At 44.8% G+C, this 17913-nt stretch overlaps 1 protein-coding gene across 2 annotated transcripts; it reads right to left on the bottom strand.

The window, feature by feature from the left end:
- Positions 1 to 6736: 6736 nt before the first annotated feature.
- usf2l (upstream transcription factor 2, c-fos interacting-like) lies at positions 6737 to 17834 on the bottom strand. Of its 2 annotated transcripts, XM_084471714.1 has the most exons (11): positions 17643 to 17833; positions 17193 to 17242; positions 17022 to 17092; positions 16036 to 16137; positions 15829 to 15946; positions 15652 to 15730; positions 12090 to 12122; positions 10884 to 10942; positions 8905 to 8999; positions 8698 to 8826; positions 6737 to 7968 (listed from the first exon to the last, which is right to left on the bottom strand). In XM_084471714.1, exons 1-11 carry the CDS (start codon positions 17675 to 17677, stop codon positions 7879 to 7881), a joined length of 861 nt encoding a protein of 286 aa, XP_084327840.1. In that variant the 5' UTR covers positions 17678 to 17833; the 3' UTR covers positions 6737 to 7878. The 2 variants fall into 2 exon arrangements, with proteins under 2 accessions (XP_084327840.1, XP_084327841.1); XM_084471715.1 differs by lacking the exon at positions 12090 to 12122 and having other exon boundaries at positions 17643 to 17834.
- Positions 17835 to 17913: the final 79 nt, after the last annotated feature.

Here is a 17913-nt window from a genome sequence, read left to right as displayed (position 1 = left end):
CACAGATAGAAACATCTCATCGTCAGTTAAACGTTCCCTGTACTATACAGTACGTTAAACATAAAATCAATCGTACATATGGCACACCATTTGTAATAAATATACGGGAAATGTAGACAGAAGTATTGCTAAAGTGCAATTAGACTCACGAGTGGCTACCTTGCGCAATGACTCCCGACACGACACGCCACGTCTTTGGGCAATGCTCTCCGTAGCCCCAGTTCGCGGCGATGGACCGATCAGTGTAAATGAACACGCTCGCTCGTCCAATTACACATTAGACGCAGGTGGTACCACCCCCGCCATCAACCTCCTAAAGTCCCCGAGATCAAAGCGGCTCCCTCTGTAGGGAGGGAGTGTATGCAACCAATGAATATTTAGTCTATACTTAAACTAATAATTCACCCCGTCACATTAAGAGTAAGTGATAACTCGGCATGACCTGTCAGGACTGGCAGTGGCGGAGCCTACCCCAAAAGAAATGGGATAAGACAAAAATAAACAATGAGATGATACATACCCGCCGTAGAGAAGGGGCAAGGACCCGACCTAGATAGATAAACAATGCACCCAATGCACAACACGTAATTAGAACATAAAACACATGAAACACAGTTGAGTTTAAAAAACCGCCTACATAAATGGTGAAGTTAGTACGCCCGCTGGGGTTGCTGCAGGCAAACCTTGAGTGTTTGTGTTGAACCACCGACGTGGTCTTCTATGCACTCGCCGGGGTTGCTACGAGCAACCTAGAGTGTTTGGAAATAAACCACCGACGTGGTCTATGCACTCACCGGGGTTGCTACGAGCAACATCGAGTGTTTGGAAATGAACCACCGGCGTGGTCTATGCACTCGTCGGGGTTACTACGAGCAACCTTGAGTGTTTAGAAGTAAACCACCGATGTGGTCTATGCACTCACCGGGGTTACTACGAGCAACCTTGAGTGCTTGAGTGTTAAGCCACCGACGTGGATTATGCACTCACCGGGATTGCTACGAGCAACCTAGTCGTATTTGGAAATGAACCACCGATGTGGTCTATGCGCTCGCCGAGGTTGCTATGAGCAACCTAGAGTGTTTGGAAATGAGCCACCGACGTGGTCAATAATTGTACATAAATAATGGTAATACCTTCAAAATAGGAATAAACCGGATCTTACGTGAGAAATCGAGCGCCTAGGTAACACCACCACCACCAGTAATTGCAAAAATGACAAATACCTTGACCAATTAACCAACTTTGGAGTCACTCACATACTCACAACTCACATAGCCACGTGGAACAGCACCAAGCACATAGTTAAGAGGTAATACTCTCACATAACCGCAGAGGGTAGCACTGAGCACATACAACAATTAGGAGGTAATACTCTCACATAACCACAGAGGGCAGCACTGAGCACATTTAACAAAGTTGCAACATTTACACATAGGGGGCAACAACGGACACACGGATGAAGTGAGCAAATTTTTAGCGAGGTAGAAGAAGTCTACCTTCACCTGTTTATAAAAAGCAACAGCATTGCAGTAGCGAGCCAGAATCTCTTGGGCGGCGTATCCTAGATATAAAGCTTAGAGACGCTCCGTGCGTGTTATATACCATTCCTCTCCTTTTGTTTCATGGACGATAGACAATAGACCAAAACCTTTACCAAATAAAGTGAGTTAAAAGTGATCCTGTCTCGGTGGACTTTCCTGGATTAAAAATAACATAACAGCACGTTAATAGGAGTAGAGGGATGGATTTTTAGAATCTCTTGTAGAGAGGGGCCAACCCTTTGTTTGACGGCGGGGGCAAGTGGATTTTGGGTGTGGGTCCTTACAAATAGTGTTCAGCGACATGGGCAGGAACCATAGTGGGCGAGGTAGTTCCAGTTATAGGGCAGAGCACGGTTGCATGACCGTGGGAATTACAGACGGCGCACGCTATGGCCTTAAACCCACCGAAATGACGGAGCAGCAGCTCGGTGTCCATAACGGACCAGTCTAGTCTGATGTTTGCCGTGATGATACACTGGGCTGACTTGGCCGAAAACGCTTTATGGTACTCGTAAAACAACGTTCCCTCATAGCGCTGGTGTAGTTCAGCAATGATAGCGAGGTAAGCGTCCGGTTCGACCCTTCTTTCCGGGTAAACTTGGCACAAAATGTCTCTGTAGATGCCGAACGTGATAACGAACTCACCGAAGGACAGGTTGCGCGTAATCCTGGGATCACTAGTCTTTAAAGGGGCAGACACATCGCCGCAATCAACCCATTTGCGCTCGACCGCGGGTGAAGCAATAACCCGGCTAAATTAATGTCTTTCCCCTGAAGGATATTGTTTTTCGTATGCTTGGTAATGTTTGCAGCGGCAGGCGTAATAAATGTCCTACCCGGATACTGGACTGGTATAGCTGAAGATAGTGAAAAGGATATTGGAGCTGGGGCGGCTGCCGTGGAGGCAACAGCCGGCCGGAAGACGGTCCCCGCGGCTGGTGCGTCCGCCGTGATAGTGGAGAAAGCCGAGGTCGATGGTACCGCTGCGTAGAACTCGGGCAGGAGATGGGAGGGCGCCGTAACGCCTGCCGCCACCGCGTTGGGAGCTTGAGGTCTTACTTGGGTTGAGAGTGGTTTCTCGATGAAGCTCATTCTCGTGTCGAGGCTTTTGACTGACTCGCTGAGGGATTGGAGGACTTGCACCATGTCCGAAATGAGGACCTGTGGGACGGTGGATTGCGGATCCCGGGGTTCTGGAACATGAGCTTTCTTTCTCATGCGTTTGGTCGGGCCGGGAGTTGAAGGAGTCATGGTATGTTTTCTACCAGGCTTTTTACTTTTAGCCGCGGTGGCAGCAGCAGCAGCGGCAGCATGAGCGGTGGCGGCCGCAGTGGCAGCGGCGTCTGGAGCAGATGATGGGGAGGGAAGTGCGTCCGGAGGAGGTGGGAGTCTACTCATGGACGTGGGGGAGGTGAGATAGATAATGCGGGGCCGCCGTCGCGACCCCAACAAGCATGCCGCTCCGTGATTGGCCGGCCAAAACGGCCCACGAGAAGCTGCGGCCCTTCTGGCATCTGCCCAAATGCCAGACCGTCCAGTCCGTCACTGTGCCGAGGTAACGCGGTGACTTGCGTCGAACGAAATACCTGAGCAGCGGAAGAGGTGTGTTAGACAGCTGTTAAATAGTAGGTGCAGGCCGGTGATTGGTAAAGCAATTAACCAATGAGGGAGTAGCGCGCCATAGTCTGAAGGCCGCAGTATACTCGCCGTTCCCAAGTTGTCGCGCGACATTGTGACGTCGCGGGAGCGCCATGACTATTTATACTCGCGCTGGTGGCCGCGACACTATTTGCAGTCTTCTCCTGAACAGAGGTGGCGCCACTGAGGAAAGGCTACCGACTTTTTACTATTTCCACGCACTAGAAGAATAAAACGTAAACAATGGCAGAGCTGACAGCAGCAATGATGTCACAGTCAATGTCGGCGACGATATTGGATTCTATGGATGTTTATATATATATATATATATATATATATATATTAGTGGTGGGCATAGATTATTTTTTTTTAGATTATTTTTTTTAATCTAGATTAATCTAGATTAATCTTGGAATTAATCTAGATTAATCTTGGAATTAATCTAGATTAAAATGGCTCATTTGAATTCTGCCGAAGGCATTCATAATATGTGTGTGCTACCTAAATAATGACTAAAAGTAAGTCTTTGAGAACGGGTTTCTCAAGCCAGGTGGCGCATTAGACCAGGGGCTCATCTCCTGTTTCCAAAATGCATCACAAACTCAAACGCGGGAAAATATAACGGCGCCGGGACGCGCTCTCGCTACAGGTCCACGGGACGCTCGTCTCCGGTGCGCGTCGCGGCAGCGTTGACGGCAGACGGCGGTACGCGTCCGCCTACCGCCGTACCAAGGCGGGCATCTCGGAGGAAGATTTGGATTATTATAACAACACCAATTATTTTGACGCTCTGATGTCACAATCAACCCAAAACGTGTCATCGCTCACCCAAGTTGTTTCTATTATCATTGCTACATTGTCTCCAGCATATGGCGCGATTATGGACAGTATATTTTATTAAACACTCAGCTTCTGGTTAGTTTAACTTTGAGAATAGATTAACGGTGATATTTTTTTTTATCGCCCGAGAGTCTCACGTTAACGCAGTACGTTAACGCCGATAACGGCCCATCACTAATATATATACACACACCACACAATAAAATTGAAAATATAAAGAAAGAAACAATAAAACAAAATAAAACCTTAACAATAACACGCATTTAAAATGTGCATCAACGTTCACACATTCTTCGTGGGTGCTGCTGGGTGTGCTCTAGCATAGTCTGTAACAGCTTTTGTTTCAGCTGGTCATGCACCTGTGGATCCACACTCTCCATCAAGTCCGCCTTCGAAATGTTCCTTCGAAAATGTGTCCTGTGCTTCCGCTTTGTCGCGCGCCACTGAAAAAAAAAGAGTGGTGCGCGACACCGCACGACAGGGCTTAAATCCTGTCGCGCCGGCGAGATCTACGTCATTTTGACGTCACATTGTCGCGTGACAACTTGGGAACGGCGAGTATACTGCTGCCTTTAAATCCTGTCGCGCCAGCGAGATCTACGTCATTTTGACGTCACATTGTCGCGCGACAACTTGGGAACGGCGAGTATACTGAGGCCTTAGCCATTTCTCAATTCGCGTTTTCGTGTGTTCTCGTGTAGGCCTACTTGCGTTCTCGATAAACGTCATCAGTGGTAGCCCAAGCACTGTTCCAATTCCAAGTACGCGAGTACTGTCGTAAAACCCGGAAGTGTTCTCGATGCGTTCTCGATGAGGCCGTTCCACCGAGGATGCATCGGAGGTGACTCGTGTGGACTTGGGACCGTTAAATATCCCAGAATGCATCATCGAGTCCGCTGCTGTTCCAATTGCAGGTGCGTACTCGCGTTCTCGGAAGTCTGTACTTGAAAGTCCGGACTTGCCAAGCACGTACTTCCAAGTCTGCGAGTACGTAGTCCGCGTACTTGGTATTGAGAAACGGCTCTCTAGCTTAAAGTTCTCAAAATGGCTTAACTGAGGCCTTTTTGAAGCGGGCTGATTTGTGTTCAGTTTTGTTAGTATGTGTTTTCATGTGTGTATCTAAGTATTTTCAATTACCCAATGTGTTTTTTGAATAGATGTGTTTTCCCAATAGTATGCTGAGATTTCATTTTTGAAGTGTCTTATGTATTAGTGTGCAGGAGCAAGTGTAGTGTGCAGGAGCAAGTGTGTTGCAGAAAGGAGCAAGTGTGTTGCACAATTGCAACTAAAGTGCAAAGCACTTTTGTTTAGTTAGTTATAAAAACTTTAAGTTGTGTTACTTTGGTCTAAGCATGTGTCTAGTGTTCAAGCAATTGGCAAAAACTGTAAAACAATTCGCCTCCAACAGAACCTCCAACACCTACCAAGAGCCACTGCAGACCCTAACTTAGGTTAGGTTGATATCATACAATAATGTAATTGTCACTGTTGTGTCTAGGGTACAATCTGAAGATATTAAATAGTCATCATACTCTGTCATATTTAAGTTAAAGGGGTGGAAAGGGAGTTTTAGAGTTTAGGTTGATATTGCTCTTTTTGTAACGGTTGAATTTAGTTCTAATCCTTTACTCAAAATTACATTTGCATGACATGTACTTCAATGCCTTAAACCAAGGTACCAAGGAATCTTTTACATTGTGCTGTTTGATCATCATACATCAGGATGATCATTTATCGATCTATTGGAAATAACTTAAGTCACCACTGAACAAATGATTGTGAATTTCCATGGAGGATATCAAGCTCCACCTCCACCTTTGGCTGAAGAGTCTTAGTAGATATTTCATCTCACCTGTTCATAAGTCTCCCTACTTCCTGCTGTTGGAGGGATTATGGCTCCTATAGGAAGCCAATCACTACCATTTGTTGTGGGCCTGGCCAAACACAAGTACTTTTGTCTTAAGATTTACACCGATTTTTTTAATTGGGGCTAACTCCTTTTTGGACTTCTACATTCAACATCTACCAATATTAAAACCAAATACTGATTAGGGATACGGAGTGTAGCTGCTGGAAAAGCAATAACAAATAACTGCCCTAAGCCATCTCCAAATTAAAGACTGGTATGACATCTATTAGATATTTGTAATGGAAAGAATGATTTTCTCCATGTGGCTTCAAGAAATTAAAGTTAAGGAAATTTGGGAGTGGAAAGTACATATATTCCCTGAAATTCACTTAATTTGTTTAATTCTGTTTATTTATCACAAATGAAAACCCACTCCATGTTCTACTTTTATTATAACTATACAATAAAAAGTTGACCTGGAAATTACTTGTCTATAGCTTGGTAGCTTTGTTTCCCAGAAATACATTCATACAGTATTTGGGATAAAATGAAATCACATTTTGACAATCCATTTCCAGCCTTTTTTGCGTAGCCATATGTAATAACTGGAAGAGCCAAGTGCCATAGGTTCCTGAATATCCAGAACGTAGGATATCTTCGGGTGGTGGGTATCAACCCGGTACACTACACCAAGATGTATCTTCTGAATGCAGATGAACCACGCTTCAATAAGCGACCTCGCGCCCATCCTGATGACAAACAAGTTTGGCGTGTTCAGAGCCATCATCAAACACGCCATATTTGCCTACCAGTTTGGAAAAACAATTATGTTTACTGTGTACCTAACCGGCAAGAGACATTTCAAAGATTCCACACAAAATATTTCTTTATTTTGTACCACAGCGGATGAGCTTTCTCCTCCTCCCCTACTCCTCCGTGCTGGAGCAGAAAGTGTTTGAGCACCGCCACTCCCCAGGGGGTTGCTCTGTAGCACTTGAAGTATTTGAAGTATTGCGAGACTAAAATAGAGCCAACAGCTGTGATTTGTTCTCTTCAGTTATAAGAACAAAGCTCACCTTTATTTAGTTCCCTCCCTCCCCCTGTTAACATCTGCGACCTTGGGAGCAGGCTCCCATGACCTTACACTTCTCTGTTCTAACCCCGTTCATCCTGCAGAACTCAGAACATGCACGGTGTTCTTCCGACTCGGTTCTGAGCCCCAAAGTCCCGTAATCCTAACGTACTTGGGGGGGGGGGGGGTGTCTACACGTTACGTTAGCTTTACAACCAAAGGCCAGCCTAGAGTTAATCAGTTATTGATCAGTGTGTTTACAGCAGGTGTGTGAGGCTCCTCAACCCGATGTAACAAGAGTATTAGCCTTTAGCAATGTTAGCATGTAGCTCTGTCTAGACATTAGCTGTGGCCACGAAACAGCGTTCTAATACACAAACAGCTTCTCCGGCTGCTACTCTGCCAAGCGACTAATAAATTAAACCAAGAAAAGCTGAAAATAAACCTGCCGGATATTGATAATATGAGAGGTAAAAAATAAACATAATAATATAATAATAAAAACAAATAAAACATACTTAGTAGCACACCACAAGTCCATGAGTCCATGGTGGTATCAGCAGAAATGCTCTGGTGCGGGGGCGGGGGTTGAGGAGGAGTGAAGAGGAGGTGGTGAGGAGGAGCCAGGGAATGGGAAGGGGTGCAGAGGAGGAGTTGGAAGAGGAGAAGGGAGGAGGAGGAGGGGGGGTTGTGGAGTTGATCCCCCTCCTCCACATCCTGCTGCTTCTCCCCGCAAGAGTTGTAGGAGGGAAAGGGTTTGGGGTGGTAGGGGGCGAGCTGAAAGGGGTGGGGGATAGGAGCCGGGCTGCGGAGCGGGTGGTGGTGGAGTCTGGTTGAATTGAGGACCAGGGAGTCCTTAGTCTGGTGTTGCAGTCGGTCGCCTCAGGCTCTACTGCTGCTCTTCTTGTCTTCACTGTGATGTCAGGGCGGGCGGGGCCTCACTGTGGGGGCGTGTCGCCCTCAATCTGGATGCCGTTGTGTTGTAGCTGTGCCCGGAGCAGGGCGTTCTCACTCCTCAGCTCCTCAACCTGCGGAACACAAACACAACACAGCTAGCTCACCCGGCAGCAGGTTGTTCAGTGCTGCGCAACGCGATGCTACGTTAACGCCCTGCTTCTCTCTTCGTTGAGCTACATGGCACAGCACTGCTAGGCTAACAGGTTGTAAGCCCACTCATTGGTCCTCTTCTGTCCTCCGTCCTAAGGAGTTCCGAGGGCCCAGATGGAGGCAGTTGCTCCTTCTGCTGTTGGGACCGAGAACCACAGACTCCGAGAGCACCTAATCCGTGCCATCCACCAACAGGTGGTGAAATGTGTATTGACGGCTCGCTCTGGGAAAACACTTAAATGTCATATTTCAAAAAGGTCTTTGCAGAATGATCCATCAATTTATTATGAAGTATCGTTTTAGAACTAATGTTTGTTTATGTTTGTGGATGAATGAAACTCTGGGGGATGGGGACGGTGCGATGAGAGTTGTGTTTGGTTAACAGCTAGCCGCTAGTACAGCTCCAGGCTACCTGCCGTCTGTCCCGTTAGTGGCTAGTGGAGCTCCAAGCAAACATGGCTTGCGTCGAGCTGCTGTCTGTCACGCTGATGGCTAGCCTAGCATGCCACCTGCTGTCTGTCGTGCTAGCTGCTAGCTCCATGCTACCTGCTGTCTGTAGAGCTAGCTGCTAGCTCCATGCCACCTGCTGTCTGTCGTGCTAGCTCCATGCTACCAGCTGTCTGTAGAGCTAGCTGCTAGCGCCATGCTACCTGCTGTCTGTAGAGCTGGTTGTCCGTCTGGAGGCGCTCCATCTCCTTCAGATCCTGCGCCAGCTGCTGGTTCTTCTTCCGCAGGTCCGTGATGTAGTCGCACGCCTTGGAGAGGATACCGCCTTTACTCTGAAAACAGGAAGTCAGGTGTCAGAGCGGGGAACCGCACAGGAAGTAGAATATGGCTAGGCAGGGATGAGAACTCACCGCGCCGGTCTTGGTGCTGTCCAGCGTGCAGTCGGGGATGATCTGAGACAAGCTGACGATCCAGTTGTTGATCTTGTCTCTGCGTCGCCTCTCCACTACAACACAAGAACAGGCCAATTTAACTTTATATCAATTTATTGAACCAGGTCAATAGAAACTTAACCGGACAGATCTGGATCAACCAACATATAAGGCCTTCTAGTAGGGGTGTACGGTATAAACGGTATAGAAAGTACACCGGTGTGAATTTGCGCTACTGTATGGATTTTGACCATACCGTGAAACCAGTGTGACCCTAAGTAACGTAAATACAGTAACGTAACTTATTTTTCATGTGAAAAGTAAAGTTACGCGAAACTACTGAAAATATGGTAACGAAACGTAGTTCCTTTTTCAATTTGGCGCAACGTTACTTTTCCCAGGGACCGATTTGACAGCGATAGTGCCTTCTCAGGCAGTATGCTATTGCGCAAGCACGCAGGCACGCAGCCTGCGCAATATTCCATTCACGAGCTCTCATTCATTGTACGAGACAGACGCTGGTAGTGTGAAGCTGTCTCTGCATCTCAGACATCGCTTCCGCAGGCATTTTCCAAAGCCAGTCCTTACAACAAAAAAGCCAGCGGTGGAACGAGATAACAAACGCCGTCACTGTTTACCTGTGTAAGGACATGGTTCCCTTTCAAAATGTCGATAGAAAGGGCTTTAAAGAGATGATCAAAACACTCGATCCCAGGTACGCGTTACCTGACCGCACACACTTCAGCCAAATTGAGATGCCAAAACTATACACCAAGGTCCGCGACCAAGTGGAGAAAGAAATCCATACTATCCATACTGGAAGTAACTTTAAAAAAAAGAAAAGATTTAGCATTTTTTTCTATTGCAGTTTTGCCCAATAAATGTTCTTAAAATACTTCTATACAAAAAAAGCTGCCTAACCAGTATTTTACCCCTTCAGAAGCATTTATATCGAAATTAGAATATAAAATTAACATACTGTGATATAATACCGTACCATCTATGCCTCAAATCATACCGTGATATAAATTTTAGTCCATACCATACAGCCCTACTTTCTAGTCAGAAGTGCTTCATGACACATTTGATCTAGAAAGGAAACAGGATGTTGTGATAAACACCAGCTGGTGTGTTTTAATCTAAATCAAAAGTCTTTCTGTAAACTTTATATCAGTTAACCCCCCCCCAGCCTGTTTTCATTAGCTTGAGTAAACTCAAGACAGCTCCTCAGCAGCCTCTGGTGGCTGTCCAGAGAACAGCTAATCCTTCCAGATGGACGTGAAAGTGAAATCGCCTGGTGAATATTTACAAGACAAGCCCGTGTGCAGCTCTAGAGCTTCAAGTAGGCCTGGGCGACATGGCTAAAAGACATATCACGATATAACTTGATCATATTGATCGATATCGATAACTATTGATAATTTTAATGACCTAAAAAGACTAGGAATTACCATGATGGATTTAAACATTTCTATTTAACACTTAATATGACCTTCATTGATAAATACTCCAATGTCGATACAACAATGAAAAACACTCAAATATTGTAAATAAGTATGGAACCGTGTTTGTGTAACAAACCCAGCTGCTAGATTCGGTGGTGCAGTCTCTTATCGATATATATTGAACATGTTTTATATTGATACTGATCAAAAGTCTATCACGATATGACAATTTATTGTTTTATTGCCCAGGCCTAGCTTCAAGCATAATTTATAGCAGCCTTGATGTGCCGTCCCTGAATTGTGCAGGCACTCCACGCACGGCGGTGGTGTTTATCGATGCCAGTTTGTCATAGCGATGCCGTGGCTGTTAGTCTGAGGACTCTGCTGGTGGAGCTTCAAAAATGTCATAGGTGCGCTGCGCTGGTGGGCCGTGACACTTGGTCCCCTGCGGTGACCCACTTGTGGGTTGTGACCCAGTTTGAAAACCACTGATCTAGAGCACCAATCACAAACCTTCGTTATGTTGCGCCCTCCTCTTCTGGTCACGCGGTGTCCGCGCCCCCTCCATCTTCCTACGACCAGGAAGGAAGTACATTAAAACTACAACTCCGTCAATAAATGATGTGAGTATATGAATGTTTATAACGACAGTTAGGTGTAAGGTGAAACTAAATACACGTCTCCCACGATGCATAAGGAAGGGTTAAGGTTATGTATTGGTTTAGTTTAGCTAGATAACGGGCTAGGTTAGTCTCAGGGTTCGGTCTGATTAAGGTTGCAGTCTAGTGTTAAGGTCTGGGGAGAAGCAGTGCATCATGGGAAAAATAACCACTGAACAGATAACACAGTGTAGCTATATCTTATGTAGTACTGTCTACACACTATAGAAATACCTATTGTAGTACCGCTTGCATACTATAGTGATATCTTAATCTTATTCTCAATCACAAAAATGTATTAGCAACATTAAAATTTTATTTAACTATAGAAGAAATCATTATTTGAGGTTAAGGGAAACTCCTGCTACATGTCCAGAAACTCAAAGGAACAAGAGTAGAGGCCCAATGTTAACACATGTACAGGAGTTCACCTCAGGTCTCACACCCATCTGCAAGTCCCATTCTGGCTACAGAAGAGGACATATTTCAGCCTTGGAAAGGAATGGTAGTAATTCATCAGTGGTTGTACATATTTGTACTTTCTGCTGCCACCTTCCAGGAGATAGCACCCTTACTGTTTCTTTATCTTCATCTAATGGCGTCTCCACCAGATAATGGATTCTCCCGCATGCTCAGCCAAGATGGCGCACTACAAATACAGCTCTGTTTAAGCACACAAAAAGCCTCCACACAAATCATCTCCGCACCGCCTCCCTGGCCTGTTAAGCGGCATTTCTGACATGGAAATATTTTTGGGGCATTTTTGGTGTCTTCGTGAATAACTGATTCACCCACATGTCCAGAAGAGAGTTATATGCTCAGGCTCGGTGCCAAATTATGTACATTTATTGGGGTGGAACGACTTTCACTGCAGAATGTCCGCAATAACACATTAAGGACACTGTAAAGGAGCTTTTAGCAAGCATCTTTGATTCTCATTTATCACCAACACCTCCTCATCAAAATGCAAACACTTTCCTTGGATCTGATCTAGTCTGATTGGTTGGTTTGTCAGGTATATATGTAGATGATGTAATGAATCAATTTTTGTTGTTCTCACCAGGTTGCGTCATGTAGATCAGCACTGTCTTCTCTGAAAATGTTATTAATCAAAATATAATTTAGGTTACTTAGAAATCGAATTTGTGTTACTCAAATATCAACTGTATTTCTGTAAATATTATTTCAATTACTCTAACATCAATAACACTTCATTACAACATGATACAACTATACATACATCAATATACACATACATACATGTCACTAAAAAGGGATACGCCAAGATATCTCTGAATTGTCTTTCACCCGTCTTTTGAGGCAAGTTGTTTAATTCCAGATTCGTCATTGTGCTTCTAAAAAGGGGAGTTTGCTGGGTTAGCATTTGCTTTCTGTCAGACGCTTTTATTGACTTGCAGTTACAATAGCTTAGCACCAGTTAATTTGAGGGCAATACACTTTAAATTACTTTCCAAAGATTTCCAATGGGCTACCTGTGATGCGTAGCTGACAGGTTAACCTCCATGTAGACTACCCAGCGAGAGGCAGCTGATAATATAATTGCTTATATTATCAGCGGCGGCACATCACAGATGGCCTAATAATCACATGCGAAAAAAGTGCAAAATTATTCAATTTCATTTAAAAGGACAGTGCACATTAATCTACATTTCTGTAAATGTGCCAGTGTTAGCCAGCAGGCTAATTTTCAACTGTAGTCCTTTGGCAAGATCTTAAAGGAGAATTCCAATATTAAGCACTTTGAGCCCCTTTCTGGGTGGTCTAGGATGACCACCCAGACTATTGGTCCTGTCTCGGGTATTTGGCTCATTTAGAATCGCCCCAGCCTTCTTCAGAATGGTGTGGTGCTGTTTACGTTTGGTTGTAGTCTTTTTACATGGTTCTCCGTCTCAACAAGTAGGGCTAGAACCGAACAGCCCCCCTTTCAGTTTCCGGTCAACGAGCAATGAGTCTTCTTACAGATATCAATGGGATTTACAAAATGCAATAAATGTGCAATAAAACACGACAAAAACTGTAACTCGCTACGATACTTGATTTGGAAAATCAACTAACACCACTACGTGTTTAGGGTTGTTTTAAGGACAAGTTTGTGAATGCCCGTCGCCAGCCATTCTGAAGCAGGCAGGGGCGATTCGAAATGAGCCAACTACCCGAGACAGGACCAATCGTCAACATTTCGGTGTTCACCACTCTTGAACATTTCAATATTAATAATAATAATATTTCATCCTAGACAATCCGGAAAGGGGGCTCAAAGTGCTAAATACTGTAATTCTCCTTTAAACTAGGCACAGTATGGCTAAAATCCATCTGTGTTTTTGTAGACAAAATGCAATCTTGGCACTTGTTTTGAAAAACAGACTTTTCGGAACACAATGGAAATCATTGGAAAGCCATTAAAGTTTATTCCCCTCACAGGAACAGGAGCTAGGCAGCTATAACTCTGCAGGTCAATGGAAGCGGCTAACAGAAAGCAAACGCTCCCCCAGCAAACTCCCCTACAGGACGCACAATGAGGAATCTTAAACAACTCGTCTGAGTCTGGGTAAGAAAGGCACACACCAATTTACAGATATCTCTGCGTATTACATTAATGTAATCGATTCAAAAATATGTAAATAGAAGGTTAATAAATAAAAAACAAAGCATGTAGAAATGAGAAGGATAGAAGATCATTATATAAACACTGAGCAAGGATCTAACACTGCCAGGGTTAGGGGTTTGATTCCCACTGGCACAGTAAGGCATTGGCACTGCTTGGGTTAGGGGTTCAATTCCCACCGAGGCCAGTGTTAACTTAATCGCTGGAAATGTAATTTGCTCATATTGGAGGGACAAACAAAATTCTGTTCTTCTGTTTCCCCTTGACAATGAGGCTTCAGGAACATTACTAACCTCCACCAGGCTTCAGACATACCCTAATATTCTAGACCTTATGTCTCGAGGAATGTCAGTGGCTGCTCGGTTAATTTGTTAGCTGTGGTGATTGGCATCATGTGACTCTAGCGAGGTGATGAAGAGGAGGAAGAGCTGGAGAATTACAGGGCTGAGGTGGTATTTATTCATCACTATTGCCGTCTACACCCCAGGGTCCTAAAGATAGAGGACTTCTCCTAGAGCATTATAGAAGTAGCAGACTTGTACTCACCGGGAGAACGTGCAGTAGTAGTAGTATTATTAGTACTACAGTATGGGGAGTATGTCTAGGCTTAGTATTAGGGATGTCACGAGAACCGATACTTCGGTACCAAGTCGATACTAAAATTCAAAAAACGTGACGGTACTCGTTTTTCTTAGTACCGTAGGTACCGAATATGCAATTCCTCCAGACGTCACGTGGGCAGCATATACACCTACACGGGAACATGGAAGACGGCAACTGCAGCTGCAGCGAGTGCGACGGCTCCGCCTCGACTCGTCGATAAAAAGAATAGCAAGAGTCGTGTCTGGAAGTACTTTGCGTTTGGAACGCTGCGCCGCGCGACTGTTTCAGACGGGACCCGTTTCAATGTTGCGCTTCTAAACACGCATGGTACGACTGCGTTCGGCATCACTTACTTGATGTTGTTTTGATTGAAGATCGGCAGGTTGTAGTGGGTGCGGCGGTGAATGTGTGCGTGCGTGTGCGCGTGTGGGTGTGTGTTGCGAGCGTATGCAATTTCAAAGTAAACAAACCAACTCAAAGCCGATGCATGCATCCAAAACTATTCGTTCAAAACCAAATAAACAAATCAAAAACAGTGTTGCTTATTCGCTTCAAATACTTTTTCTTTTCAAAACTTGGTCATTAATACGGCGCGGTACCGAGCGGTTGAAAACAATGTTGGCGTCTCCTGTGGCTGCCTTGCGCACCTGCGTTATATTACTTAATATTAGGTTGGAAGTTGTGTTTTAAACCCCGCCATGCACGCAAGTGTAAACGCGAGCCGCATAGCTGCATGACTGCCTGCTTTCAGCGCGTATTTTTTTTAAATTATTATTATTACTTGAACGCTACATGCCACTGTTCTTTTTTTGTAATGTTAATAGTGGTTTATTTTTATTCATTACTTGAAGGCTACATGCCAGTGCCACTGTTTTTTGTAATGTTTAAATGTTTTTAATAAATAAAGTTCATGGGATTTATTGTTTTGTTTTTGACCATGGTATCGAATTGGGTATCGAGAATCGTGGAATTTCATTGGTATCGACTAGGCCTACTAAATTTCTGGTATCGTGACATCCCTACTTAGTATTAGTAGTAGTATTACTAGAAGTAGTACTCGCAGGGAGAACGTGTCGGTGGTAGATGTATTATCACTAGTACCACAGTAGGGATCGACCAATATGGATTTTTTAGGGCCGATACCGATACAGTTTTTTTTTTCCATCAGCCTTAGCTGATAACCGATACCGATTTTTTTGAGCCAATACTGTTTTTTTTTAATTGAACTGTCTGTAAATCATGCCGGGAATTTTTTTTTTTTTAATCTGCGAAAGAAATCGGCCGATGCAAGTAAAAAACCCAAATATTGGCCGGCCAATATATCGGTCGGTCACTGTACCACAGTACTAGACTAGCATTAGTAATAGTATAGTAGTATTATAGAAGCACTCACGGTGAGTACGCGTGAGATGTTAGGTTCCTGCCGGTGGTCGGGATGACATCAGACGGACTCATCATCACATAGAACTGACCTGGAGAGATAGTGAGAGACATTGGGTTAGAGCCAAGAGCGGGAGGCATACAACATCTTTTAAATGTTTAACCCAGGATGGAGTGCTCGGGACTTTACCTCCGGCCGGCGTCAGCGAGGGGTCGGAGGTTGTGTGGACATCGCTCACCGCCGCGGCGGGAAAATACGTGAAGCGCGCCTCCCCCCCAACTGGACTGATGACATCACTGAAGGAGTTCTGGAGGAGAGACGATAAGAAGCGGCCACGCTGAGTGAGTGAGTGAGTGTGTGAGTGTGAGTAAGTGAGAGCGAGGGAAACAGACATACCTGGGGAGCCCCAGTGAAGGTTGCCGTGGAAACGACGCTCACCGCCGTGTTATCCCTCGTCTCCAGCTGTGGGTCCGCTACTGCGACAACACGATATGTCACCTGACCACGGGGACAGATCGATGGATATTAAGAGTAGGGCCAGATGCCGAATCTTTTCCTTTGATCCCTGGAGCACCAGCAGTATCAGGATAAAGGAGCAATGGGAAATTAGGACCGAGCTGAGCTGCTGACCACTGAGCTGCTTCAGCGTCGTGACGTTGAAGCGTTGATGATCCGAGTCTCTTCCTTCAGACTTCGTAGCCATGATGGAATGCACTAATTGTAGGTCGCTTTGGATAAAAGCATAAGGTAGCTAAATGTAAGGTAATGTAATAGAGCCACTCTGTATTTTTGTAAGTTATTGGGGTCCTATCCACTAATGATGCCATCCTCTATCTCCCTGAAGGTATCACACAGCCTCAACCAATCAGAACACTGGAGGCTTTTGGCTCCAAACTAATGTCTTCTGTAGCCAACTGATCATGTGATCCCCCCTCCCCTCCAGCCGCATGACTGACATGTGATGCCGGCCGCCAACCAATCCTGAACAAGCCTGAGATCACATGACCCACATCGCTGCGTCAATTAACTCAGAACTTCCATCAGGTTAACACATCCTTAATATCTCCTGTTGTACCAATCATGTTGAGACAGATTATTTTAGTTATTTTAGTTTGTTTTCAAAAAAGTGTGTGTGTGTGTGTGTTTAACATAAGCCTAATAATACAACATATATAATACATATACACAATAAGAGTAGTTAAGTAGTCATGAAGAAATGTAGAGGCAATAAATAAATGTCAACACTATAGCCACTATAACTGTTAAAACGACATGATGTTCGTTGAACAGAGGAGGTCAACTGCTCTTTCATGGACATAACCAAGTAACAACAACATGCGTTTCTTTGTATTGATAACCATATCAAAAAGATAACTAACTACCTGCGAGCCTTCGGGGCGGAACTGGTACTGGATGTTGTGGTCGACAAACGCAGCAGTCTGCTCCTCTCCTCCTGCACCGCCAAACACATAATACACACACCCGCGTTTAACTTGGGAAGAACGAAACTGTAAGTGACATGTGGACTATGGAATGAAGTAGGACTCAGTTACCTCCAGATATGCCCACACCCTCCTCTTCTTCTTCTTGTTTTGCTTGGCTGCTGCAGGTTAGAATTATCGATCAGTTGGAAGATTAGATATGCAACACTAATGCAGTTAAAAAAATATAAGTGTTACCAGTGACTTCAACCGGTTGTTATTAATATATATAATTACGTGTGCTTATACGCTCTCATTCCATGGCAGTGAATCGGAAAAAAATGTCGTGACCTTTTCTATGTTTCTACTGTTGAAAACAAACTTTATGTTGCATACTAAAACCGCATTTATCTCCACAGACTTAAATACTTTTAGGTTAAAGTTACTTTCTATTGCAATAGCATGAGAAAGTCATTAAAACTAGTAGTAATCATTTTGTATTGTAAGAGTTTTCAAAGCGGGCCTAGTGTGTAACGTTAGCTTAGCATGTTAATTAGCCACCGTGGCTAACATTGAGTTTACCTTTCGGTGTCCAGACTGTGTTCCTGTATATCCATCAGGGTTGGAGGAGAAAGTGATATTCGGTTCCTCGACGGGGATGGAAGTCGTGATCACGGGAACAAACACTCGGTCATGTGAGAGAGAGAGAGGGAGCGAGAGAGAGAGCCCAGGACACGTGAGGAGGGTCGGCTGGATATGAAGACAGAGGCGCTGCTGGAGGAAGGGGGCGCTAAAGGCGCACTTCTGGAGAGGTGCTCTTCTTTGTCCGTCTATTAATATGACCATGTCGTCA

This window comes from Micromesistius poutassou (genome assembly GCF_964030765.1).
Source record: "Micromesistius poutassou genome assembly, chromosome: 8".
Classification (NCBI taxonomy): Eukaryota; Metazoa; Chordata; class Actinopteri; order Gadiformes; family Gadidae; genus Micromesistius; species Micromesistius poutassou.
Note: the sequence above shows the minus strand (reverse complement) of the source record. Positions and strands in the feature narration are given on the sequence as shown.

Bases quoted from the DNA above. Each gene is read 5' to 3' on its own strand.
- usf2l (XM_084471714.1), bottom strand. From the start codon at position 17,677: ATGGATATACAGGAACACAGTCTGGACACCGAAAG. The intron at 12,123-15,651 runs GTGAGTGCTTCT...TAACATTTTCAG, and splicing joins ACATCTCACGCGTACTCACC to AGAAGACAGTGCTGATCTAC. The intron at 9,000-10,883 runs GTTTGTGATTGG...CTTGTGTTGTAG, and splicing joins GAGGGCGCAACATAACGAAG to TGGAGAGGCGACGCAGAGAC.